Below are 26,994 nucleotides of genomic sequence, written 5' to 3' on the forward strand. Positions count from 1 at the left end.
GCATATCAAAGCCAGGGGATTCAAAGCCCCTGCCTCCTTTGATATGCGACTCCAGCTTTCCCCAGACCTGTGAGATGGCATCCACTGCCCTGAGGCCCATTTGTCACCTGTACAGGTGGCAAATTAGCTTTGCAGGTAGGTGTGTTGCACCACCAGGCTAGTCACACCCCCAAGGTGGAATGCCTGATGTGCTCTACGAAAGAAGGGTTCCACCATCTTGTTTTTGGTGGAACCAGGATCTGGAGGAGGCAAGATGGCGTCCGCGAGTGGACACGTAAGCTGACCGCTCCTGCCTGAGCCTGCAAGTTGCAACGTTGAAATGACGGGAACGGAGAAGACTATTGCGGTCATAGATATTTTTTGCTTATGGAGTACTATTGAAGAACTTGGTTCAGCGTAAGAAACGCCGTGAGTCATGAGCCATGAGATACTTATGTGAACTTTCTTTGCCGGCAGAAACGGCTGATGCTTGAAGCGTTGTTTGTTTTCGCTGGAGGACTCCACAAGTCCCGACGGATTCGCTGGGCAGAGTACTGATTCTCTCCAACTGGGATTGCTCTCGTAATCGAGCTGCAGGACGCCAGTTCAGTGTGGAGATACTGCTGAAAGTGACTCAAGGAAGACCGCGAGCTCAAGAGGAACAGAGTTCAAGCGGCGAGACTGAGGTGAGTGGTAAGAATCTCGGCAACCCGCTTAAAATGCTAAAAATGACTTGAAGGCTATAAAAGCTAAGCGGGCGGCTCTGATAACAGAACTATTCCTGCAATTGTCTCTGCAACGAAAGAAAAGCAGTAGGGGAAAAAGTTGCTCTCTGCTTCAGAAAATGGACTACAAGTACCAGAAGCAATACAAGTACCAGAAGCAATAACAGGGGATATGTTGAATAATTTAGAAATAATGGCTGAGTCGAGTTCACAGATGCAGCAAGATATTAATTCTGTTACTTCTGGAACTAACGCTGGAGGTGTACTTTGTTCAAAGCAGGGTATTAACCAACCTGCTAATCCTCCGCTTACTATAACTCGGGGAGATGATCAAGTTCAAACACAGGACGCAGAATCAGGGCACTTCTATTCCCTATCAGAACAGTCTGCATCATCTTGCGAAGATTTAGTTTTACAACATGCCAAGCAGATGAATATGACCGGTGGCAGTGCTCATAGTAGCATCTGTTTGGATGATTCAGTAGATTTTGCTGATAGTAGCGCAGTACAGTGCGCCAAAAACCCGAAATGATAATTGATAATGGGGGAGAGCAAAGTCTGCATCACCCAATTGTTTTTGAACCAACTGATCATTCGGAAGAAGAAATTTCTTTATCATTGATATACCAGTCAATCATATCTCTTCACGAGGACCCACAGGAGGAGAGTCAAAGGGTCCAGAATCTGTGTCGTAAATTGCAGAACTCGGTCTGCCGGCTGGCTAAATCTCAGGCTGACTTTACGTCCAGGTTTAACGACGCAGAGACTCTGATAGCAAATTTAGAGGATGAACTTTCACAACAGAAGGCTACGACTGAATCACTTTGCACCATTAAGGAGGACAATCAACAGAAAATAGCAACTTTTGAAAATCGTGCGCACAGGAATAACGAGAGCGTTACAGATTCCGGAAGGAAAAGGACAGGACCCTCGCAAGTTTATTGTGGATTTGTTTAAAAATGCTTTCCCAGAGATCAGCAAATAGGATTGGGATAGGGATATCGAACGAGCGCAAAGGTTTCCCTTTAATATTCGGCTCTGAGCTGGACAAGCTGATGACAAGCCCAGAGCATTTTTAATTTCCTTTAACAGTTTTTTGGCTTGTGAGGAGGTCTTTAAGTTGGCTCGCCCCGATAAGAAGAGAGCAGGGGTTGGTTTAGAATTTTTTGTTAGGCCAGATTTTTGTAGATACACAATGGAGAATCGCTGGCAGCTACGTCAACTAATTACTCAGTTTCAGGCAAAAGGGGGGCGGGCATACTTAATGAATCCTGCTAAGCCGAAGATTATCTTTCAAGAACGCACTCGTTTTTTCATTAGCGAGGGGCTTGCCAAGGAGTATTTGAATACTATTTAGATGTAGCTGGGTCAAGGAGGTATTGTAAGTATATGTATACTTATAGTAGCGTGTCTGTTACTATGAAGTAAATTATTTCCGTTCCTTACTAAGTAATAATGTGAAAACTGATTTCCTACCAGTCTCGGTAGAGGGAATGTTTTCTCTCTGTCCCGACTGGAGGAGCTGGCAGGTCAGGGCAGGGGACCACGGCAGTCTGACATTTGCTGGACCAGAAGTCTTAAAGCCTTGTTAAAAGGTGGAATTGGGGGGGAGGAGGAGGAGGAGGAGGAGGAGGAGTAGTGGTCACTAGTAGATTTATGACTCTTACAATCGCCAGAGAAGGCTTGGCAATACCTAATTTGCTTTTTTATTATTATGTTTGTTTTTTGCAAAAAATGTTTGTATTATTGACCGGTGAGGATGTGGGTAACACGGCAGAGGCCCCTTCAATATTTCAGTTAATTTTAGGGTCAGAGGCAAAACGATGTCTATTCACAAAGAAATTGATGGTAGCTACTATAAAAGGACTAGGTTTAAAGTTTTGGAAGCCGCATTTAAAGTCTGGAGGAAGATACGTAAGTTAATTGATTTAGAAGGGCTAACATACTATATATACACCAACAAATGCGGTAAAGCTCCTCCCATCTATATTCTGGGATAGGGTGGCCTTAAGTTGGAGACATAAGTGTATTGGCCAGATTGGAGATCTCTATTTGGGCGGGGGACTTATTATGCTATATGAAGATCTTGCAAGGCATTCTAGGTTACCTAACTCTCAATGTTTTAATTTCTCCAAATAGCGACCCTCAAGAGCTGAGCCCCCCTTTAGGTTCTGCTATACTGGTCCTCCAGTCCTCACTTCAGCCTTTCTTTGCAGGTACTATTCCCCCTTGACTTAAACGTGTAGCTTTCAAGGCTACCACTGCAAATAGAACCTCTGCACCCAGCGACCTTAATACAGGTGAACTTGAACTGTCAGTGCTTTCTTGGACCTTGGTCTTTTCATGACGTTGAAGCACCAGTGGAATAAAAGTATTTCCATATTCATCCTTAAATAAATGTCAATAAATAAAAAAAATTGCATTTCTATCTATTCCTACTCGCCTCAAGTCAGAACAGGCCTATTAGTCATTTGCAAGTGACCCTGTTCAGTGTAGGTTTCTCTCATGGGATAACATTACTGCAGTCCAGGCTTATGCCTCAAATCTAACTGCTGTATTTTCTGTGTTTCAGAAAATCGCTAACTTGAAAAGTACTTACCTATTTTCAAAGATCTTGGTGTCTAAATTAATATAAAAATCTGTATTATTTTTATAAATTGATGTTGGATTTTCTTATTGAGTGTGTGTCTCATTTATTGACTCTATGTGCAACAAATGCTCAACACTCCCCTCTGATCAGCCTAAGGCTGCTCGACCACACTACCACAAATAATTTGCATATAGCCAGGTTCTGAGCTGGGATGGTGCAGTGAGATAAATAACGGTGATGGATCAAGCCCTGATCTTTGGACTGGGTAAGAGTGGTCTGCCTAATTCAGACACTCTGTTCATCACCACCCCCTTTTCTGAATCGTTTTTGGCCACTATAGGTGTGGCAGGGTATACTCAGACATGAGTCCCTTTCTCACTGCACCATCAGGATTCAAGCAAGCCGGGCCGAAGAAGGCTGAAATGCCAGAAACCGGTCCCCGGTAGCTTGTCTCCTTTCTGGTGAAGAATTGGCTTGGTAGTTTAGTCTGCCCTGTTCCCATGATGCACTGGGCCAGGGACAGACTGATTTGCATATAGCCAGGTTCTGAGCTGGGATGGTGCAGTGAGATAAATAACGGTGATGGATCAAGCCCTGATCTTTGGACTGGGTAAGAGTGGTCTGCTTAATTCAGACACTCTGTTCATCACCACCCCCTTTTCTGAATCGTTTTTGGCCACTATAGGTGTGGCAGGGTATACTCAGACATGAATCTTGGTGTCTAAATTAATATAAAAATCTGTATTATTTTTATAAATTGATGTTGGATTTTCTTATTGAGTGTGTGTCTCATTTATTGACTCTATGTGCAACAAATGCTCAACACTCCCCTCTGATAAGCCTAAGGCTGCTCGACCACACTACCACAAATAAAATACCGTGGGATTGTTAAACCAAGCCCCTGGACACTAGTAAGGGATACCTGGACTCTCCAAAACAGTGCACCTAATTTTGGTAAACTATACAGAGAGCCAGCTTCCTACAAGGTAGCCCTTTGGATTTGCTGCTAGAGTAGCCAACATGGTCTATCTGCATTATTTCAAATGTGTATAGGAGCTCCCTTCTTTTTCACTGGAGACTCCATGGCAACGGCCAGGGCCGGCGCTAGGTGTGGGCAGCTGCCCAGGGCCTTGCGCCTGCTTGCAGCCGTTGGCCTTGCACCTCTTAAAAACTCCAGACTATTGAGGCCCAAATGGCCCCTAAGAGTTTATATTATTTCTCTTATTGATCACTCTCCTCTGCAGGCCTCTCTCTGTAGGCCTAATGGCTGCATCTGCATGTCGATGACCGCAATTAGACCGGTAATTACAGTGCCCTTGGTGTGAAGGGTGCCCTATCAATGAAAAGCAGGATATCCTGCTGGGCGCAGAGCAAAAGGGAATGGCGACTGTGAGAAGTTGGCCTGATATATGATGTTTCCAATTCTGGAACCACCTTGTATCAGTCCAAACAATCCCTTATGGTGTCTGGTTGTAAGTCAACCTTATAGACAAGCTATCCTAGTGGTTGCATGGACTAAGCAGCCTTAAAGGCTAAACTCAAGAGGTCGTGTTAAGCGAGCTGTTTTACCAATCACAATCCTGTAATATCAAATGAAAGGACAATACACAAGTATATATTATAAAAATATATGTGTTTATTACTAAAATGATCCCCAGTACTCTTAATGAGCAAAGGGGCACAAGCGTTAAATCAAAAACACATAACATAGGAAAGTTGCACAATTATGGATGAGGGCGGGTGGCCACTCAAACCATATATTAAGAAAGTGGTATAAGAGATACCAATCGAACAGTGGTTAGGCCTAGGGCCTAGGGAATTTCTGGGAGCAGTCGGGACAAGCAATGCTGAAGTCGGGAAAAGCCCGCGGGATTTGGGTGCAGCTCTTAAAGCCCACGCATGCACCAATGCAAAGTCAATGGTGCGTAAAAGTTACACAAATAGAGTTTAAGGATACTTCCGCTGAACCTAGAAGGACAAAACTTTAGACACAGACCCTAGAGGTGTGTACCAGTGTGGGAACACCGGCGTTGCTGAGTTACCTCACCCACAGGAAGCGGGTGCATAGGGTCGAAGTGGCGTCGGGTTTCGTCACGCAGGTTGTTGGTGCTTGAAGCTGAAGATGCTGCAGGCGATGTGAAGGAGAAGTGTCCGGTGTGATCCAAGGGTGGATCAGAGTCGTAAAGTACCTGAAAGCAGAGGGGACAGAGTCTGGGTCACTCAGCAGTGACCAGGGTGGAACCAGGACAGAACCAGGCAATGTCAGGCGCAATCAGGTGGTTGTCGAGGAGCTTCTCTCCGCTGCCACGTGGGCTCTGGGGCATCTGCGACGTCCAGGAGCGGGTCACGAGCTGTCCCACGCAGGCTCTCACCGTCGGCGCTGTCTGCTTCAAGATCGGAGCAAACAACATTTGGCAAGAGCAATCCGCGCGGGATTGGAAGATTGCTTCTCATTCGGACCAGGAGGGTCAGAGCGGGTGCTCCTTTTCAGAGGAGTGGGTGCAAGTCTGGAGCAACCAGAATCACAAGTCGTATTTCAGTTTTCGTCGGCACAGGGGCCACAAGCCAGCTGGCAAGTGACGGGGCCAACGCGTTGAGCCAAAGAAAGCAGAAGGGCCCCACGCACCACTCGTCGAGTGTAGAGGGGTGAGCTTCGGTGCAAAAGTGGCTCAGGGCTGGGGCTTCTCAAACCCGGTGTACAGCTTCGAGGGTCACTCCTGGGCTGCACAGTCAGCGTCTCGTGGTCTTTTCAAGATGGCGTGCCCCACGCTTCCGGTCGCCTCTACGGGTCTCAGCTCTGCAGGGAATGTGGATCGGGCTGTAAGAAGGCAGGCACGCTTGATCTTGTCGATCTGTCGCTCGAGTTCCGGCGGGAACTGCAACAAAGCAGACGTCGAGGTGCTGGATGGTGCCTGTTTGCACAGGGTGGTCACTCCTTGACCACAAGGGAGGTTCTTCAGTCTTCTACGTCGAGTAAGATGTCGAAGGGTCCAGAGTTTAGTTTCTTATGTTTCATCAGGATAATCTGAGTGCGTTGGCACTGCTCCCATTCTTATACCAATCTGGGGGGCTGGATTACCTGCTTGGTCCCCTCCTATGGGTGGGGACCCAGGAAGGGGGTGGATACCCCCCTTTCCCTTTGATCCAGGCCGCGCTGGGACTGGGGCTGGTGTGCCCCAGAACCGGTTTGGCCGGATTATGCAAGGGGCAGCCTTGTGCTCCCCAGGCAGTGTCTGGTTTCTTTCAAACCTCCCTGCTACAATCCACTATCTCCTGTCTGGGGTGGTGTGGCACCTCCCTGTGACAGGAAATCCTTTGTCCAGGCCTCCTTGGCTGAGTTTCGGTCAGCTGCAGGAGGTCAGACTTGTGTCTGTGGCAGAAGCATCCATTTTGTGGATCTGAGGCTCTTTTAAAATCAACCGCGTTATAGTAAAGTAACATGTCGTCTCCCTCTAGAGGGGTGGAATGCTACCCCCGTCGCCAGAACTGGCGAGGGGGTAGTATTCCAAATCGTATGACACCATACAGGACATGTTTTGATAAAGCCAAACCAAAGTTAACATATAACCGTGAGGATTTTAATGCACTTAAGAGTATATGGTATGGCATTATCCCGGAACAGCTTAGGGAATTGGTCCCGATAGCTGCAGACAGGCTCAGCTCCTGCTAGAGCACCATCTCACATAAAACCACGCACTCGCTTCCAGGATTGTTAAGGCCTGCCATAGGAGTGACTGATAGGTATATATGTGTCCAGTTACGTTTAGATATAGGCATACTATATCTAAGCAAGGGGTGATTACACCACCTTGCCCCAGCTGAGTGATCAGCCAGTTGTGTCAATTTTGGATAGCCAGCCAGGGGTGGCAAAAGATATGCTGCAGCCCCTGGTAGGCCTTGGATGCACCCATGCCCTGGGCACCTATAGTGCTCTGTACAGGGGCTGATAAGGTGACTCAAGCCAATTTAGTTATCCACCTAGGGTACATGGAATCCATTTTACAGATAGAGCAGATAGCCTGGGGCCCTGATTAGCAGGGAACCAGGCCAACTAAGTCGAAAACCAGCTAAACACAAGGCAAAAAATCTGGGGTAACCATAGTCAGGTAGCCACCTTCCTACACAACCCCCCCCCCCCCCCCCCCCCCCCAAACGAAAGAAGATAAGGCTATCCTTGTCCAGGTAAGCCTATATTGCCTGAGTGGCCATATAAGGAAGTACCTGCACTAGCATGGGTACCCCCTGTCTCATGGTCCACTAAGCTGTCCCTCACCCTTGGGGTATTAGAGGGTCTCCAACATAGCGAATCACTACCTTGGGTGTGTTTATGCAAAGTTAAAGGCTGGTTTGGATATGGAGTATTGAAGTGAGGCTCCACTAATTTAGGGCTCAGCTTCCTCCAATTATCTTCCACCATGTGTGCCTTTCTTTCTTCAACTGAGTTGCACTTTGCTCTCAGGGTCAACCTCTGGCTACCTAAAGCTGGAGGCTGGGTCCCTTGTTTTGGTTTACTGGTGGGACCGTTCAGGTCTGGGCCCTTTGGGTCCCAGGTTTGGCTGTGCCCAACAGAAACCATCTGGGGGAGGTTCCTAACTATTTTTAAGGGGGCTCCCTCAAGAGTTTTTGAAGTTTTCACCTTACTAGGGCTACTAGTTTTGGGGACCTTATCTGTTGATGGGGGTGCTTTATTTGACAGGGGCCCTCTGGGTCTCACTGTCCTTCTTGTCCTCTGCAGCCCTGGGCTGGCTAAGGCAAGGTAGAGAGGGGCAGGTTACCTGCTCCAGACTGGATCCCACCTGAGAAGGGTCCACTGCCATCAGAGGCTCTGTCAGGCCAGGCCTAACAACCTTTGGGGCAGTTCCTTCATCAGGGGTAAGATCAGTTCCCTGAGGAGGCTGATCCTGTCCTAATGTCTGGTGAGGGGGAGATTTCTCTTCCTCCTCCATGCTCTCAGTTTGGGTGGAGTGATCCATCATTTCAGGCTTCAGAACACACATATCTGTTTGAGTTTAGGCTGTGGCCATCACAGCCCCACCAACCTTTTCATAAGGAGACTCAGTTTGGGTATCTGCTGTTATCATAACAGCTTTGCTATTCTGTTCAGGAAGAGCTTCTGCTAAAGATGGGGCAGAGAGTTGCTCAGCCCTACCAACCTTTTCAGGAAGGACATCTTGGGTTGGGGCTGTAGCCATTACAGCCCCTCTAACCTTTCCATTGGCATTTACCATTCTAGAATGGATTTCCGGTTCAACCTCAGCCCAGGCTGAGATTTCCAAACCATTACCCAGTTTGACAGTCTACAGGCAAGTTTGGTGACACTGCCACTCTCTTTGGGCCAGTGACACCTCCCCAGCTGAGACTTACTACTGCCATGGGATGATTGGTTTGTATTCCATCAATGTTTGTTACCTGGTATGTGGCACCTGGTAAAAGTTGCTTAGAGGGGACTATACAGTCAGCCACCATGGTGATGCTAGCCCCTGTGTCTCTAAAGGCTTCAACTTTCAAACCATTGATGATGGGTTCTTGTCTATATTTGCTCAAGGTATTTGGGCAATCGGAGAAGTTGGCAAACCCCATGCCAGTCTCATAAACAAGATCATTTGGGGATGGGGACCTGGATAAGCCAGGGTCCACCTGTGCTCCAAAGGTAAACCCACCGAGATTCCTGGGTGTGCTCCCACTTCCTGTTACTGCTGACAGTAACAGGAGGTGTTGGGGCTGGCTTTGGAGGTATATTCTCGTTATTGCCATTCTTTGGACAACGGCTGTCTGATTTCCAATGGCCAGTCGTTTACAGACATGACAGTATGGCTTTTTCTGGGTAGATGAAGTGTCTTGGGACCCACCCCCATCCTTGGAGTTTTGGGGCCCTGGAGAAGTCTTTTCTTTACTTTTATCCCCACCCTTATCTTGAGGCTTGGTAGACTCCTTCTTCTGGTTATTGTCTGATTCTTAGGCCTAATCCTGGTTCTGACCCATTTATCTGCTCTCTTTCCCAATTCTTGGGGAGAGGTCAAATCTGAGTCCACCAGGTGCTGGTGTAAGAGCTGGTTCTGACAATTACTTAGGATCTGCTCCCTCATAATCAAATGATACAATCCTGTGAAGTCATGTACTTTGCTGCCATGTAGCCAACCCTCCAGAGCCTTAGTAGCACAATCTACAAAATCAGTCCAGTCCTGTGTCTGTGTCTTCTGGGTGTCTCTGAACTTCAACCTGTACTGTTCAGTGGTTAAGCCAAACCCATCTATTAGAGCACTCTTCAGGACTTTGTAGTTTTTAGCATCCTCATGTCTGACAGTGAGGAGCTTATCCCTCCCTTTCTCTGAAAAGGAGTACCATAATATTGCTGCCCCTCAGGAACCTGCTGTACCATGCAGGCTCTCTCAAGAGCAGGTATCCACTTGTGGATGTCATCCCCTTCTGTGTAGGGGGGCACAATCTTTGTCAGATTTCTAGTATTATAGGACCTGTCTTTCTCTCTAGGAATATTGTTGCTGCCACCAATGGCATCTAAGCCACACATTTTCTGTTCCCTTGCTAAAGCAAGTTTAGCTTGGGCCAGGGCTAACTCTTCCCTCTCTATCTGGAGTTCTACAGCTCTCATCCTGGCCTTATGCTCTATTCTCTGGGGGGGAAGTCATTCCCCTTTGAGATTCCCTGGAGACACTAGAAATATGAGAGTCCCCTGAGGGAGATCTCAGCCTTCTATTGCCTGAAGGTACTATGGTATAGGATCTGGGGAGGTGCTGGCCCTCTCCATTCCCATGTAGGTCTAAGTTGGCCTGGTTAAGCCTGGCAACTACAACCTGGTTACCCCTCTGATTCTGATCAGGCTCATCTACATCTGAGCCTTCCTCCTCTTCTTCTTCCTCCTCTGGAGTTTTCTCATTCTATGGGGTGTTCACTCCATCTCCTGCATCTAAGTGAACTGTACTAGCCTTATCTAAGTCATCCTTTTCCAGGATGGCTCTCAGGGAAGGAATGGTGGGGTTGTGACCCCTTTTTAGCCCTCTTGCAATGCATAAGGCACTCAAGTCTTTATGGCTAAGTTTGTCATAGCTGGAGGTTTCCTTGGTAATGTCAACCTTCACAGGTGAAGAGCCTGAAGCTCCTCCTGTGCCAGACATGACTGCTAGTGAGGTGCAAGTGGTGCACTTACCTACACTAAGTGTTTCCTACTGTACCTTGCTAGTGAGTTGTAGTCTGGGTGTGCTAATCCCTTTGATCTACAACTACTAAGTTCAGTAGAACTTAAATATGCTAAGCTTTTGATTTATATGTACCTAAGGTACTTTATGTGATCTTTCAATTTGATAAAAAGATTGCAATGGTAAAACAGCAAGCTCAAATCCGCACCGCTGCACACCAATGTGAGAAGTTGGCCTGATATATGATGTTTCCAATTCTGGAACCACCTTGTATCAGTCCAAACAATCCCTTATGGTGTCTTGTTGTAAGACAACCTTATAGACAAGCTATCCTAGTGGTAGCATGGACTAGGCAGCCTTAAAGGCTAAACTCAAGAGGTCGTGTTAAGCGAGCTGTTTTACCAATCACAATCCTGTTATATCAAAGGAAAGGACACCACACAAGTATATATTATGAAAATATATGTGTTTATTACTAAAATAATCCCCAGTACTCTTTATGAGCAAAGGGGCACAAGCGTTAAATCAAAAGCACAGTATAACATATGAAAGTTGCACAACTATGGATGAGGGCGGGTGGCCACACAAACCATAAATTAAGAAAGTGGTATAAGAGATACCAATCGAACAGTGGTTAGGCCTAGGGAATCGCTGGGAGCAGTCGGGACAAGCAATGCTGAAGTCGGGAAAAGCCCGCGGGATTCGGGTGCAGCGCTTAAAGCACACGCATGCACCAATGCAAAGTCAATGGTGCGTAAAAGTTACACAAATAGAGTTTAAGGATACTTCCGCTGAACCTAGAAGGACAACACTTTAGACACAGACCCTAGAGGTGTGTACCAGTGTGGGAACACCGGCGTTGCTGAGTTACCTCACCCACAGGAAGCGGGTGCATAGGGTCGAAGTGGCGTCGGGTTTCGTCACGCAGGTTGTTGGGGCTTGAAGCTGAAGATGCTGCAGGCGATGTGAAGAAGTGTCCGGTGTGATCCAAGGGTGGATCAGAGTCGTAAAGTACCTGAAAGCAGAGAGGACAGAGTCCGATCCAGCGTTGTCTCTGAATTGGGGCCTCACATGTTCCTATTCTGCCCGGGGCCCTACATATCCTAGGACCGTCCCTGGCAATGATCCCTCACATTTATGGGCATGCAACAACTGATATAACTATGAGAGAAAGAATGGGAAAATGCAATCATCTGTGAGCCAAGGCCTTCTCGTGGTGAAACCAGTATCAATGTAGAGTTTTGCCTATACCATCCAAATCACAGTTGTGTTAAAAACATTCCTTTCTTTCCTAATGTCCTTTTTTTCTAACTCCCTATCTGAATACTGTGTATTATGCAAAAATACTTGTTCTAAGGTTATTTTCTCTTTCCTAAAGGGGGTGTCGGGTTTGACATAAACTGCGGTGTGCGCCTTCTCCGGACAAATCTGGATGAGAGCGACGTGCAACCAGTGAAGGAGCAGTTGGCACAAGCTATGTTCGACCACATACCTGTGGGTGTAGGTTCCAAAGGAGTCATCCCCATGAATGCCAAGTAAGGGAGCCTCTAAAAGACTGTAATGTGATTACTTTATATCTTAATATATCCTTCGCAAATCTGTAATCCCAAATTGCTTTGGTGTATGCGTTTCTTGTGGAGAATGGTTCCGCCGCTGCTGAACTTAACTCTTTATGCCGTTGAATATAATCCTTGTGAGGATGTCCACTCTTGCATGGCAACTTAAATTCTTCATGTGGGGAAATGTACTCATGGGGGGGATAAATTCTAAGTTTGTAGGTGCACCTCTGCTCTCAGAGAAGCATTTAATGCTGCAGGTCTTCCAAGCTAGAGTGACATAAATTATTTGTATGGAGATGTATTTGAGCTGTTATGTAAATATGTTGAACTGTTGAGTTTTGTAGAAAGTAGTTATTGCGTATGAAGTGTATATGTATTTGCCCCATATCTGCACACGACATACCCAGTTGAGCCCCAACCTCTCCATATCTTAAACCCAAACTTGCACAGTCCAACTGTATAATCCATCTCAAGACTAGTTTTGGGCATGATCATCATTCTCTGAATTTTAGGTTCCTGGTTTTCCAGACCTTGCTGTCTCTTTTAGAAGCCACATAACCAGCCAATGAGGTAACACTAACCTAGAGTGTGTCACCTTTATGAATCTGCACTTGTAGGATTAACATGAGCCATAAAAAAAAATCTCCAGCCAGGAGTTGCAGGTGAAAGCACATATGGACTAGCAGGGAAGCCAACCACCGAATATCCAAGAAACAACTAAAGGGTAGGATCTATAAAAATAAAAAAATAAACTGAAGGAGGGCAACGGGTCCAATCGGACGAATCATTGTGACTTTATGGAGTAATGATAATCGGCATGTATTGCTCTTCGCTTAAGACCCACATCTGCTTTATTAGTAGCATGCTTAATCGTCAGATTGCATCCTGGAACCCTAGAAATAAGGCTGGGCTCAACCTTGGTGGAGAGAGCACTTAAAAAGTATTTGGATATTCACAGATTTGATTCTTCTGGCATCTGTTCGGTTGACATGTTTCAGCCATCTACGAGGGCCAATTAGGATCCATAGCTTTCATCAAGACTATAAACCCCAATTGCAATATTAATATTGGCCTATCCCTACTAGTTTAATGTATTCTCAAATATAAAGGAACACTTGTAACATGGATGCATCCGCGAAGGAGCTGAAGGTGAACTCCAGTTTGTAGCAACATGGCACATTTGATGAAGTGTGGCAGAGTCAGGTCATCCTTTCGCTCCTATAAAAAGACTTGCTGGATGCAGACATAGGGTATCTACAGGTAACCTTGTTTTCCAGGCTAAGGGGGCCCCCATGTTACAGTGTTCCTTTATCCTTAATATTCAATCTTCTGTTCGTCAAATAGTAACCAAACGTGGTGATGGCTACATGCGTCACATTTATGGTATATTTACTGAACATGACTACTTCGCACACAACCTCACTATGGATAGGTCTTTATTTTTTTAACTGTGTTTTCTCAAATGGCATGAGCACATTTTAATAATTATTTTTTCTATGCACATGGTCCAAAGTTATTAATTGTACATGTAATCTGAAATTATATTAGATGCAAATAGTTTTGAGAAATGTTTTCTTTGAACTACTATATGAGCAAGATGGGATCTGCCTGAGCTGACGCTGCCTGGCCGCTCACGCCGGAAGCGTAATCACTCGACTAGCTGCCCTGCGCCTGTCATCGGGATGCTGATTCATTTCTCACGCCAGCTCCACAGTGCAGCAGGAAACTCGAGGCAGCTTTTCTCGGGTGGGGGCCTCTCTGCGGAGGCGCCTGGAAGCCCCAAGCCCACACATGGTGCCCGCATTGCTCAAAGGACTCAAAAGACTGTTCCGTTTCGAACACGGTCCTTTTGGAAATTTGCCACGGCAGCAGCATCTTTTTACTCAGCATCGCGCACAGCCTTCAACGAGGGCAAAGACAGCGGATTTACGGCCCTTTGGATCTGCTTCGTGAAAGGACCTCCTGAACCTGGCTGGGTCATCATGAGCGCTCAAGGGGCCCGCAGAGGTGCTAAAACGAAAACACCAACTGCCCAGGACGCTACCGGCCATGCTGCTTCTGCTGCCATTGAAGGAGCACCCAAAGCAAAACCTGAGGTCAGTGGGGACAAGAAAGCGGGGGGGGGGGGGTACAGCAGGGCAAACAAGGTGGGGGGGCTCCTACCAGAGACTATACATCCCCCCCCCCTGCAAAAATATTCCTGGGAGGCAAAAAACCCCTGCCAAATCTTAACAACAAAACCCCCCTCTTCCCCATTAGCAACCCACCAGCCGGAACTGTAACTACTGGTGTTATACAAGCAGGGAATGCTGTTAAAACTGACATTCTGCCCACCACCACGGAAACCAGCTTGGCAGTAGTAACTGAGTCCGCGAAAGGTCAAAACGGGACTCCTCAAGCCCTAATACATCCAGGCGATGATACCCCGGTCTCTTTAAACCAGCCCGCCCCACAATCGCTAGCCATTGAGAGCACACCCGAGGATAATAGTGAGGAGAACAGCCCTGAAGTACTTGAAGTACTTGAAAGACCACTGAATTCCTGCGAATTTGGCGAAGCAGGGACCAACAAAGTCATTCAAAGCCTGGTGGTGCCCTCCGGTTCCCAAACACCCTGGACTCCTGAGGCAGGAGTGGAAGATTTCTACTCGGTGTCAGACAGTACCCCAACCTCTTCTATCGAGGATGGCTCAAAGGAAGACAGCGAAAGGGACAGTGAGGTCTCAAACAAGGACACTGGCACAGTCCAGCGTCCCAAAAAACCCATTAACAAAAATAAGCGCCGCAGTCAGCTTAAGTGGGACTACTCAGATTCTCAAGTGTCCTACCCCCCGGATGAAGAAGATTCAAGTTCTACTCAGCGGGGAAACACAAAGAACCTGCGAACAGACCCCTCCGAACCTTCTTTAGCAGCCATTCTGGCCTCCATTAAGGACTTTCAGGAAGAAGTGCGGGCAGATAATCGCATTGCTAAGAATGCCGCTAAAAAGTTGCAGGGCGGGCTAAGGCGACTGAATAAGACCTGCTCCAATATCAGCGAACGGGTCACCATGGTGGAAGCCCGAACGGAACACCTGGAAACAGAGGCCCTGACCACTAAACAGGGGGAGTCCAATACAGCCTGCATGATCGATCTAATGACAAAGATGGAGGACCAGGAAAATCGCCAGCGTCGAAACAACCTACGCTTACTTGGTATTCCCGAAGGGAAGGAGGGGGAAGATCCAAGACGTTTCATCGTCAAGCTACTTCAAGAATCCTTCCCTGAAGAATCCGGCTGGGACTGGGACCGTGAGGTACAGAGGGCGCACCGTTTCCCCTTTCACCTAAAACTACAACATAATTCAGCTGGAGGACACCCGAGGGTGTTCCTGGTCTATTTCGGAAACTTTCTTCTTAGAGAGATGATTTACGATACAGCCCGTTTCAACTCTAAAAAAGGGGCCAATGGGATAAACTTCTTCGCAAAGCCAGACTTTTGCCATCAGACAGTCGAGCGCAGATGGCGCCTAAGACAATTAATCTTGCCTTTTCAGCAACAAGGGGCAGACGTGTTTCTAATGAATCCCGCCAGACTAAAGGTTATATGCAATGGAACAAACAAAATCTTTGTATCGGAAATAAAAGCCGGGGAATACCTAGAAGAACTGAAGTCCAAGAAAAACAACGGATGAATCAAACTATAGCTTTAGCTCTAGCTCTATCTTCACCCGACGCTACCCACCCGGCAAGAATCCTGGCAAGGCGCCCATTATAAGCCATCACTGACTATGGATTATTGACTATTGATCATGTCTGGCCCTCCTGCCACACATATTGATTCCTTCATACCTTATGCCCTTACGCTATAATCTTATCTTTCTCTTAGTTTCTTCTCCTATATTTGTCAATCAACACATAGCAACTGTATAAGGATTCCTGGCATCTGACCTTCTAGAGGAGACAGCTTATTTGTGTTTTGTTTTTTTTCTGTCATTCCGGCGTGGCTAGCGGCTGGGGCTCATGTAGATTACCATCATTCAGGGTTTACCTGATTGCTCAGAAAAGGGGGGGTGGGAGGGAGGGGGGGGGGGAAGAGGGAGGTACTTGCACTTGCACTTCTATTGGAAGAATGGGCACTATACTTTGTTTGGTTTAATTCACTACTCAATTATTGAAGACACACACAAGCAGACTGTATACTTCATGGCACTGAATGACGAACAACACTTTTTTAAATGGCTAACCTTGATACTCTAAGAATCATTTGCTTAAACATCTGCGGGCTAAATGACCGTTCCAAAAGACAAAGTGTTTCGCAGGGCCTCAGAACCTTGAGGGGAGACATCTACTGTTTGCAGGAAACACATGTCGAAGGCTCACAGAAATACCTACTTGACTCTCTAGGATTCAAAATCCTGGGGGCTACCTCTCAAGGATCAAAAACCAAGGGGGTGGGAATCCTTGCTGAAAAAAGGCTCCTTCTCAACGCTCCCAGGTCCAAAGCAGACCCCCTCGGTAGGTGGGTCATAACGGAATGTCTTCTTCCTGGCAGCCCCTCTTTCACACTCTGTTCTATTTATGGTAGAAACACGGATGACCCAGGGGTCCTCAACTTATTGTCAGGGAATTAGCGCCCTGGCCTATCCCAATAATTCTCTGTGGCGACCTCAACCTACACTTACCCAGTGATTGTGCTACCGATAGTACCTGGAAGTATAAGGGCAGAAAACCACTGGTCTTTCAGGCCCTGACTAATCTGGTAGAGACGCATGGCCTAAAAGACGTTTGGGCCAGCTTGAAACCCTCCAACCCCTGCTACACTTTCTACTCTGCCCCTCACCACACTCTTGTTAGGCTAGATTATTTCTTCATATCATCCTGTCTTATTAACAACAGTACTATTGAGACTTTCTGGCCTTCATCACTGGGGGTGCCACCTAGTCCTGTTAGCACTGTGAAGAGTCTGGGGTGGTCATCTCTGGCGACCTCTCTATGAGGCCACAAATCAACGCAGTCACCTCCTCCTGTTTTTTCCATCTAAGGAGGATCCGTAAAATCAGCAGGTTCCTCACCAGAGATGCCCTGATTCTTGTCATCCTAGCACTTATTACCTCCAGACTCGACTATGCTAACACTCTGTATGTTGGGATTCCAGCATTCCATCTACACAGGCTACAACTGGTGCAGAATCAGGCAGCCCGCCTGATCTTCCACCAGCCGAAACATCAGCACGTCACCCCCCTTCTGCGTAGCCTCCATTGGCTCCCTGTTACCAAACGCTGCACTTTCAAGCTTGGATGTACTATCTTCAAAGCCTTATCAGATCTAGCCCCTGCCTTTATCTCCTCTTGCCTGACACGTTATGTTCCCCACAGAGATCTCCGCTCAGCATCTCTTAATTTACTTGTCGTTCCCAAAACCAGACGGAAAAAGCATAGAGGTCTGAGTTTCTCTGTCATGGCCCCCACCACTTGGAACTCCCTCCCAACAGCACTTCGTCTCTGTCCCAGCTACGATTGTTTTCGCAGACTGTTAAAAACCCTTCTGTTTAATTCAGCATTTGAGTAAATCCTCCGCCCAAGTTTCCGTTTTTGTCAGGAGCGCCATGAAACCGCTTGGTGAACGTGCCCGGTAAAAAATGCTTTTAACATAAAACGCGGGACTATGTTATGTTATGTTATGTCCGATCACAACCCCATTATTCTCAACATCAAGGGGCTGTCAAAACCTAGAACTCCTTCCACTTGGAGCTTTGAGAAAGCCCTACTGCAAGATTTAACATATCAGACGCATATGCAGGGATGGATACAGGATTTTCTAGAAATAAATGTGGGGACAGCACCCTTGGCCATAGTTTGGGACACACTTAAAGCAGGCATCAGGGGCGAAACTCTTGGTTTTTCAGTGGGTAAAAACAAAAAGGAGAGACTTGCTATCTCTGATCTCCAGGAGAAGCTTAAGACTGCTGAAAGTAAACTAACACAAGCCATTCAAGCAGGGTTAAATACCGAGGCTATCCAAGATGAGATTGTTTTGGTCAGAGCTAAAATTGGAGCATTTTTCTCTGAAAAAAACGCTGCAAAGTGGGCCGCTACACAACAAGAAAATTACGAATGTAGCGACAGTATAGGGCACCATTTGGCGGTCAAGACCCGACTGCAGGTGTCGAACAGCGAAATACACACCATTAAACTCCAATCAGGAGAGGAGACCAAAGATTTTAACTTAATACGTAAGGGCTTTCAGGACTTATACGCTAAACTGTACACTGAGGAGAATAAAGATCCGACTGACATAATTGAGAGTGATATCACCAGTTACTTGAACGAGATTAATCTTGAAACACTTTCCACAAATTCTACTGACATATTAGAACTTACTCCTACTTGGGAAGAGATACAGAAATCTCTTAAGTCCCTCCCCGATTGTAAAGCCGCAGGTCTGGACGGGATCCCCATGGAATTTTATAAGGTTTTTGCGCCCCAAATTCAGAAAATATTAACTGATCTGATAACATCTATTTTCAGTGGGGCCTCGCCTCCAGATTCCTTATCCAGAACTTATCTTTGACCACTGCAGTGAGCCCCGGTAACCTGGGCAAATATAGGCAGACTCCCTTAATCAATGAGAAACTGGCTCAGGCCTACAGGGACACTTGTACCAGTGTCACTATGGTGACACCATACTTTGTGGACCCTGGTCAGATTGTACTAGGTGAAAGTTACCTAGTGACCAATGCAAGCAACTCCACTACTTCACATAGTGTGGCTGTTGTGAACTTCTCCTGGGGAGGGGTAGATGGCCTAAAGAAAGTTGTTGTGAGTGCAGACCTCCCAGTAGACTGTCTGTTAGGCAATGAACTTGAAAGCTCAGTTTGGTCAGAAGTAGATTACAGGACTCATGCAGAAATGCTAGGGATTTCAGCTCATGTCCTTGCAGTGACAAGGTCTCAGGCTAAGAAGTGCCTTCATGAACCAGTGGTGGATCTTGAAACATTAGACCAACCACAACCCAAGAGAAGGAGCAAGAGGGTTAAGGCTGTGCCTTCCCACTTGCCCCAGGTTGAGGATCAGGTTTCACAGGAAACTGATTCTGCAGTCCAAGAGGAGACTGTCTCTGAGGAGCTTGAACCTGACCAGGTTGAGTTTCTGGGGACAGGGGGACCCTCAAGGGCAGACCTGGGGCAGGCCCAATTAGATTGCCCTTCACTTGAACCCCTCAGACAGCAAGCTGCTGCTGAGGCTGCAGGGAATGCTCAAGGTGCCCATAAAGTTTATTGGGATGATGGACTCCTTTACTCAGAGGCTAGAGACCCCAAGCCTGGTGCCACCAAGAGGTTGGTTATACCTTTGAAGTTTAGGGGTTTCCTTCTCACCTTGGCCCCTGATATTCCCCTTGCAGGACACTTAGGCCAGAATAAGACTTGGGACAGGCTTGTTCCACACTTTCACTGGCCTCACATGTCAGAAAATGTCAAGGAGTTTTGTCGCTCCTGTGTCACTTGCCAAGCCAGTGGTAAGTCAGGTGGCATAACAAAGGCCCCCCTGATACCACTACCTGTGGTGGGGGTACCCTTTGAAAGAGTTGGAATAGATATTGTGGGTCCCATGGATCCTCAAACAGCATCTGGGTACAGATTTATACTGGTGGTAGTGGATCATGCCACCAGGTACCCAGAGGCAATTCCCCTGAGGACCACCACAGCACCTGTGGTGGCAAAAGCCCTCATTGCAGTTTTCTCAAGAGTGGGCTTTCCAAAGGATGTTCTTTCAGACAGAGTTACCAACTTTATGTCTGGATACTTAAAAGCAATGTGGAAAGAGTGTGGAGTAAACTATAAGTTTACCACACCCTACCATCCCCAGTGCAATGGGCTTGTTGAAAGGTTCAACAAGACCCTAAAGGGAATGATAAAAGGTCTACCAGAGAAGCTTAGGCGGAAATGGGACATCCTTTTACCCTGCTTGCTCTTTGCTTACAGAGAGGTCCCACAGAAGGGGGTTGGCTACAGCCCTTTTGAACTTTTGTTTGGCCACCCTGTGAGGGGTCCACTGTGTTTGGTGAAGGAAGGATGGGAGTTACCTCTCAAAAAGCCTAAGCTAGATATTGTGGACTATGTACTTGGTCTCCGCTCCAGGATGGCTGAATACATGGAGAGAGCATCCAAAAGCCTTGAGGCAAGTCAAGAATTACAGAAAGCTTGGCATGACCAAAAGGCTGTTCTGGTTGAGTTCCAGCCAGGGCAGAAGGTGTGGGTGTTGGACCCAGTGGGCCCAGCAGCACTCCAGGACAAATGGACTGGACCCTACCCTATCATTGAGAAAAAGGGAGAAGTCACCTATGTGGTTGACTTTGGCACCCCTAGGAGCTCCCACAGGGTGCTCCATGTACACCGTTTGAAAGCATTTGTTGACAGGGAGGACATGAGTCTCCTCATGGCCACAGATGGGGATCAGGAGGAAGAGAGTGACCCTCTCCCCGACCTGCTTTCCCAGAACCCTGATGATGGTTCAGTTGATGGAGTAGCCTTGGCAGGCACCCTCACTGAGCAGCAACAGGTGGACTGCAGACAGGTGTTGCAGGCCCACAGGCATATGTTTTCACTCACACCCAGCCAGACTAACTGGTGCACCCATGAGGTGGACACTGGTGACAGTCTGCCTGTGAAGAATAAGATCTACAGGCAACCTGACCATGTCAGGGATTGTATAAAGGCTGAGGTGCAAAAGATGTTGGAGCTTGGAGTGATTGAGCCATCAGAGAGCCCATGGGCTAGCCCAGTGGCCCTTGTGCCAAAACCTCATACCAAAGATGGAAAGAGAGAAATTAGGTTTTGTGTGGACTACAGAGGTCTCAATGCTGTCACTAGGACAGATGCACATCCCATTCCAAGAGCAGATGAGCTCATTGATAAATTGGCTTCTGCCAAGTTTCTGAGCACATTTGATTTGACAGCTGGCTACTGGCAGATAAGACTAGCTGAAGAGTCAAAAGCCAAAACAGCATTCTCTACCCCAAGTGGACATTATCAGTTTGTGGTAATGCCCTTTGGTTTGAAGAATGCACCTGCCACCTTCCAAAGGTTGGTGAATCAAGTCCTTGCTGGGTAGTATGACTTTGGTGCAGCATATCTAGATGATATTGCTGTCTTTAGCTCCACCTGGGAGGATCACCTGATCCACCTGAAGAAGGTTCTGGAGGCCCTGCAAAAGGCAGGCCTGACTATCAAGGCTACCAAGTGCCAGATAGGGCAGAGCAAGGTTGTGTACATGGGCCACCTAGTAGGTGGGGGTCAGGTTCAACCATTGGAGAGCAAGATCCAGACCATACAGGACTGGGCTCCTCCAACTACCCAGACACAAGTCAGAGCCTTCTTGGGCCTGACTGGGTATTACAGAAAATTTGTAAAGAACTATGGGTCCATTGTGACACCATTTGAATGACTTGACATCCAAGAAGATGCCCAAAAAGGTTCAGTGGACAGTTAGCTGTCAAAAAGCATTTGATGACCTGAAGAAGGCTATGTGCTCTGCACCTATCCTGAAGAGTCCTGACTACTCCAAACAGTTCATTGTACAGACAGATGCTTCTGAGTTGGCGGTGGGAGCTGTGCTTTCACAACTTAATCAAGATGGTCAAGACCAGCCCATTTCTTTTATTAGCAGAAGGCTGACCCCCAGGGAGAAACGTTGGTCAGCTATTGAGAGGGAGGCCTTTGCTGTGGTTTGGGCCCTGAAGAAGTTGAGGCCATACTTGTTTGGTACTCACTTCCTAATTCAGACAGACCATAAGCCCCTATTGTGGCTAAATCAGATGAAGGGTGAAAATCCCAAGCTGCTCAGGTGGTCCATTTCCCTACAGGGGATGGACTTTACAGTGGAGCACCGCCCAGGGACTGACCATGGTAATGCAGATGGTCTCTCCAGGTACTTCCACTTAGAACATGAAGACTTATCTGGTCAAGATTAAGTTTAATGTCCCTGCGTTTGGGGGGGGTTGTGTAGGAGAGTAGGGTCTGCTATCCTATGGTCACCCCAATTTTTGCTTTTTGCTTCACTGGTTTTCGACTTACTGAGGCTGTGGGCCTGCTAATCAGACCCCCAGCCTGCTGTTCTCTCTCTAAATTTGTAATACATATGCTATAGGTACATACCACAATTGGAAATGGACTCCTTGTCAGCCCCAGTACCACGCACTATAGGTGCTCAGGGCATAGGTGCCACCAAGGCCTACCAGGGGCTGCAGCATATCTTTTGCCACCCCTGGCTGTTTCTTAAATTGACACAACTGGCTGATCACTCAGCTGGGGCAAGTGGGTGTAATCACCCCTTGCGTAGCTATAGTATACCTATATCTAAACCTATATCTGGACACATATAAACCTGTGAGTCACTCCTATGGAAGGCCTTATCAATCCTGGAGGCAGAGTGCGTGGTTCTATGTGAGATGGAACTCTGGCATGAGCTGAGCCTGTCTGCAGCTGTCGGGAACAACTCCCTAAGCTGATCCGGGATAATGCCATACCATATACTATTAAGTGCCTTATAATCCTTGCGGTTATATAGCAACTTTGGTTTGGCTTTATCAAAACATGTCATGTAAGGTGTCATACGAATTGGAATACTACCCCCTCGCCAGTTCTGGTGACGGGAGTAGCATTCCACCCTTCTAGAGGGAGAAGACATGTTGATTTACTGAAACGCGGTTGATTTTAAAAGAGCCTCAGATCCACAAAATGGATGCCTCTGCCACAGACACGGGTCTGGCCTCCTGCTGCTGACAACTCAGCAAATGGTGGCCGGGACAAAGGGTTATCTGTCGCAGGGCAGTGTTAAACCACCCCAGACAGGAGATAGTGGATTGTAGCAGGGAGGTTTCAAAGAAACCAGACACTGCCTGGGGAGCACAAGGCTGCCCCTTGCATAATCCGGCCAAACCGGTTCTGGGGCACACCAGCCCCAGTCCCAGCGCGGCCTGGATCAAAGGAAAGGGGTGTATCCACCCCCTTCCTGGGTCCCACCCATAGGAGGGGACCTAGCAGGATGTCCAGCCCACCAGATTCGAATAAGAGTGGGAGCAGTGCCAATGCAACTCAGATTATCCTGAAGAAACATAAGAAACGATACTCTGGACCTTTCGACATCCTACTCAACGTAGAAGACTGAAGAATCTCCCTTGTGGTCAAGGAGTGACCACCCTGTGCAAACAGGTACCATCCAGCACCTCGACCCTTGCTTTGTTGTTGTTCCCGCCGGAACTCGAGCGACAGAGATCGACGAGATCAAGCTTGCCTGCCTTCCTCCAGCCCGATCTACAGTCCCTGCAGAGCTGAGACCCGTGGAGGCGACCGGAAGCGTGGGGCACGCCGTCTTGAAAAGGCCACGAGACGCTGACCGTGCAGCCCACAAGTGACCTCGAAGCTGTACACCGGGGTTTGAGAAGCCCCAACCCTGAGCTACACTTGCACCAAAGCTACCCCCTCCACACTCGACGAGTGCTGCGTGGGGCCCTTCTGCTTGTGTTGGCTCGATGCGTTGGCCCGGTCACTTGCCAGCTGGCTTGTGGCCCCTGTGCCGACGAAAACCTTAAACCGACTTGCTTTTCTGGTTGCTCCAGATCTGCACCAGCTCCTGTGAAAAAGGAGCCCCCCTCTGACCCTCCTGGTCTGAGTGAGTAGCAATCTCCCAGTTCCGCGTGGATTGCTTTTGCCAAGTGCTGTTTGCTGCAATCTTGAAGCAGACGGTGCTGACGGCGAGAGCCTTCGTGGGACAGATCGTGACCTGCTCCTGGACGTCGCAGATGCCCCAGAGCCCATGTGACAGCGGAGAGAAGCCTCTCGACAACCATCTGATTGCGCCCGACATTGCCTGGTTCCGTCCTGGTTCCACCCTGGTCACTGCTGAGTGACCCAGACTCTGTCCCCTCTGCTTTCAGATTCATCTCGACTTGGATCCACCCTTGGATCACACCGGACACTTCTGCTTCCCATCGCCTGCAGCATCTTGAGCTCCAAGCACCAAGAGCCTGCGTGTCAAAACCCGACGCCACTTCGACCCTGTGCACCCACTTCCTATGGGTGAGGTAACATTGCATCGCCGGTGTGCCCACGTTGGTACACACCTCTAGGGACTGTGTCTTAAGTTTTGTTCCTCTAGGTTCAGCGGAAGTATCTTTAAACTAACTTTGTGTAACTTTTATGCACCATTGACATTGCATTGGTGCAAGCCGCACTTTACGTGCTGCACCCGAATTCTGCTGGCTTCTCCCGACTTCAGCATTGCTAGTCCTGACTGCTCCCAGCGATTCTCTAGGCCCTAGGCCTAACCACTGTTCGATTGGTATCTCTTATACCACTTTTTTAATATATGGTTTGAGTGGCCACCCGCCCTCATCCATAATTGTGCAACTTTATATGTTATACTGTGCTTTTGATTTAACGCTTGTGTTCCTTTGCTCATAAAGAGTACTGGGGATTAATTTAGAAATAAACACATATATTTTTATAATATATACTTGTGTGGTGTCCTTTCATTTGGTATTACAGGATTGTATGTGGTAAAACAGCTCGCTTAACACGACCTCTTAAGTTAAGCCTTTAAGGCTGCTTAGTCCATGCTACCCCTAGGATAGCTTGTCTAATAAGGTTGACTTACAACCAGACACCATAAGGGATTGTTTGGACTGATACAAGGTGGTTCCAGAATTGGAAACACCACATATCAGGCCAACTTCTCAGTCGTGAAAATACCAAACCATGGGATCATAGTTGTTCCAAGGTCATAAACAGCGAGTCTCGGAAGAAAAAGGTTCAGGTTCATGGCCGGGTAGAGTGGTCAAGTAAATTTTGCCATGAGAATCGCTTTTACCTCCTTTTTGAAAGATACGAAAGAAGAATTCAATCTGGTTTCAGGGGGAAGAGTATTCCAAATCCTAGGCGCCATCCCAGAGAAGGATCATTCATATATATTTTTTTTATTGAATCTTTGAGGTTTCAGAAGAAGGTTACCTGCACCCCTAGAGGACCTTGAGCCACCAGAGAATTTCTGTGCGAGATAAATGGGTGCCTTGTGGTGTAAGGCCTTATGTGTCATGCAAGCAATTTTTAGATGAATTCTTGCTTCAAACAAGAGCCAGTTCAGGGCTTTTAGGTCAGGGGAGATGTGGGAACGTTTTTTGGAACCGGTGAGGAGTCTTGCTGCAGAGTTTATTTATGCTCTAAGGGCTGCTGTAGACGCTTTTGGGAGGCCGCATAGAGAGACAATACCATAATCCACACGGGGGATAACTAGCGCTTGTACAGCCTGTTTGAAATCGTTGACTGGTAAGAATGGCTTCAATTTCCTGAGAATGTTTAACTGGAAGTCTGCTCCCTTTGTCGTGTTGCTAACGTGTTTCTGCATGTTGAGATTGCTGTCCAGAGTTATTTCCAGTGATTTTGCTGAATCCACAATAGTTAGATGCACATTGAGTGCAGTGAGGTGTTGGATTAAGTTTTGCATCAGAGGGATTTTAGCGGGGGAGGCTATAAGGAGAAATTCAGTCTTTAGAGCCTTCAGTTTGAGATGATTTTCTGCCAACCATGTTTGGGTGTTCATGAGTGTGGAGTTCAGCTGTTTAATGTCTTCTAAGGTGTTATCTTTAGATACAGTTGTGTATCATCAGCTTAAATATGATATTGCACGTTAGTCGCTTGAAGAATTTCGGTGAGCGGCTCCATGAACAAGTCAAACAATGTCGGGGAAAGTGAGGATCCTTGGGGGACGCCCAGCCTTACTGGAACTAGGTTGGAAAGTGTGTTGTTAATCGTGAATTGTTGTGTTTGATTATGAAGAAAGGAGGTAAACTAATTTAGCACTGGCCCTGAAAGACCCATCCTCAGTCTGAGCAGATCCAGCAAACTCTTGTGTTTGACTGTATCAAAAGCTGAGGAAAGGTCCAGCAGGATGAGTAGGCATGAGCTGTTCCGGTCCAGGATTTGAAGTGCATCATCAATAATGTGAATCATGGCTGTTCCCATGCTGTGCCCTACACTGAAGCCTGATTGGTAGTTGTCAAGGAGGTCAAAGTTAACGATATGTTTTGTTGGTGGTGTACGCATTTTTCAAGGAGTTTGGCCAGGGTAGGGATATTGGATATAGGACGATAGTTAAGATTTGTGGGGTCAGCTGTTGGTTTCTTAAGGATGGGTGAAACTTGACCGACTTTGAGAGTATCTGGAATGCAACCTTGTTGGAGTGAACTGTTGATGATTTTGGTCCATAGCGGAAGCAGCCATGGGGTTAGGTCTTTAACAGCGTTAGCAGGGAGCGAAACGATGAGGTGGTTGGAAGGTTTCAAGGCATTTAGAATCTTACCCAAAGCCTCTTCCGGGTAGGTGTCAAAGGACGACCAGGCGGCATTGTTCTTTGGGACATACTTTAAAGGGATTTGGTGTGTAGTAGTTGTAGGTGGCTGGAGGGGTTGTGATTGTGGCACCGAATAGAGTAATTGGTCCTTTAAGAGATCGTTCTCGATGTTGAGGGTCTTCTGAGTGAAGAAGGTGGAGATTTGTTCACAGTTGGGTTGCGATTTGGCAGCGTCTTGTACCGTTGAGGGGCGTCCTTAGATTGAATTTTGATTAGCTCAAATAGTTTTGGTGTCGATTTCTAGCTTGTTCTAGTTGGTGTTTGAAAAGTCTGCTTTGGTGCCTTTAATCCTTGTAATAGGCATTTCTCTTTTTCATTAGAAGTGATTTGAGGTGAATAGCCGATGGGATAGATCTCCAGTTGCGCTCAGCAACTCTGAGAGAGCGTCTATCTCCGTTGAGTAGGCTATTGTACCAAGGTTTTGAATCTTTAATGGAGACTCTCTTAAGTTGAAGAGGGGCAACCTCATTGATTATTGCGGTCATAGAGTTGAGGTAGTGGTTGGTGAGATCATGCACGTCTGTGGTGCCAGCAGGAGGCAGTAGAAGGTTGTAGCTTGAGAAAGGTAGAGTGTTTGTGTTGAATTGTTTCAAGTCTCTTT

The 26,994-nt window shown here is 47.2% G+C and overlaps 1 protein-coding gene across 1 annotated transcript in view; it reads left to right on the forward strand.

Moving 5' to 3' along the window:
- The window catches only part of RTCB (RNA 2',3'-cyclic phosphate and 5'-OH ligase), a 156,672-nt gene that overhangs the window by 61,171 nt on the left and 68,507 nt on the right, over positions 1–26,994 (forward strand). Inside the window, exon 5 of the mRNA XM_086953014.1 lies at positions 11,827–11,983. Within this exon, the coding sequence (XP_086809140.1) occupies positions 11,827–11,983 (157 nt within the window). The remainder of the gene's footprint in view (positions 1–11,826; positions 11,984–26,994) is intronic.

This window comes from Lissotriton vulgaris, chromosome 1_2 (assembly GCF_964263255.1).
Source record: "Lissotriton vulgaris chromosome 1_2, aLisVul1.2, whole genome shotgun sequence".
Classification (NCBI taxonomy): domain Eukaryota; kingdom Metazoa; phylum Chordata; class Amphibia; order Caudata; family Salamandridae; genus Lissotriton; species Lissotriton vulgaris.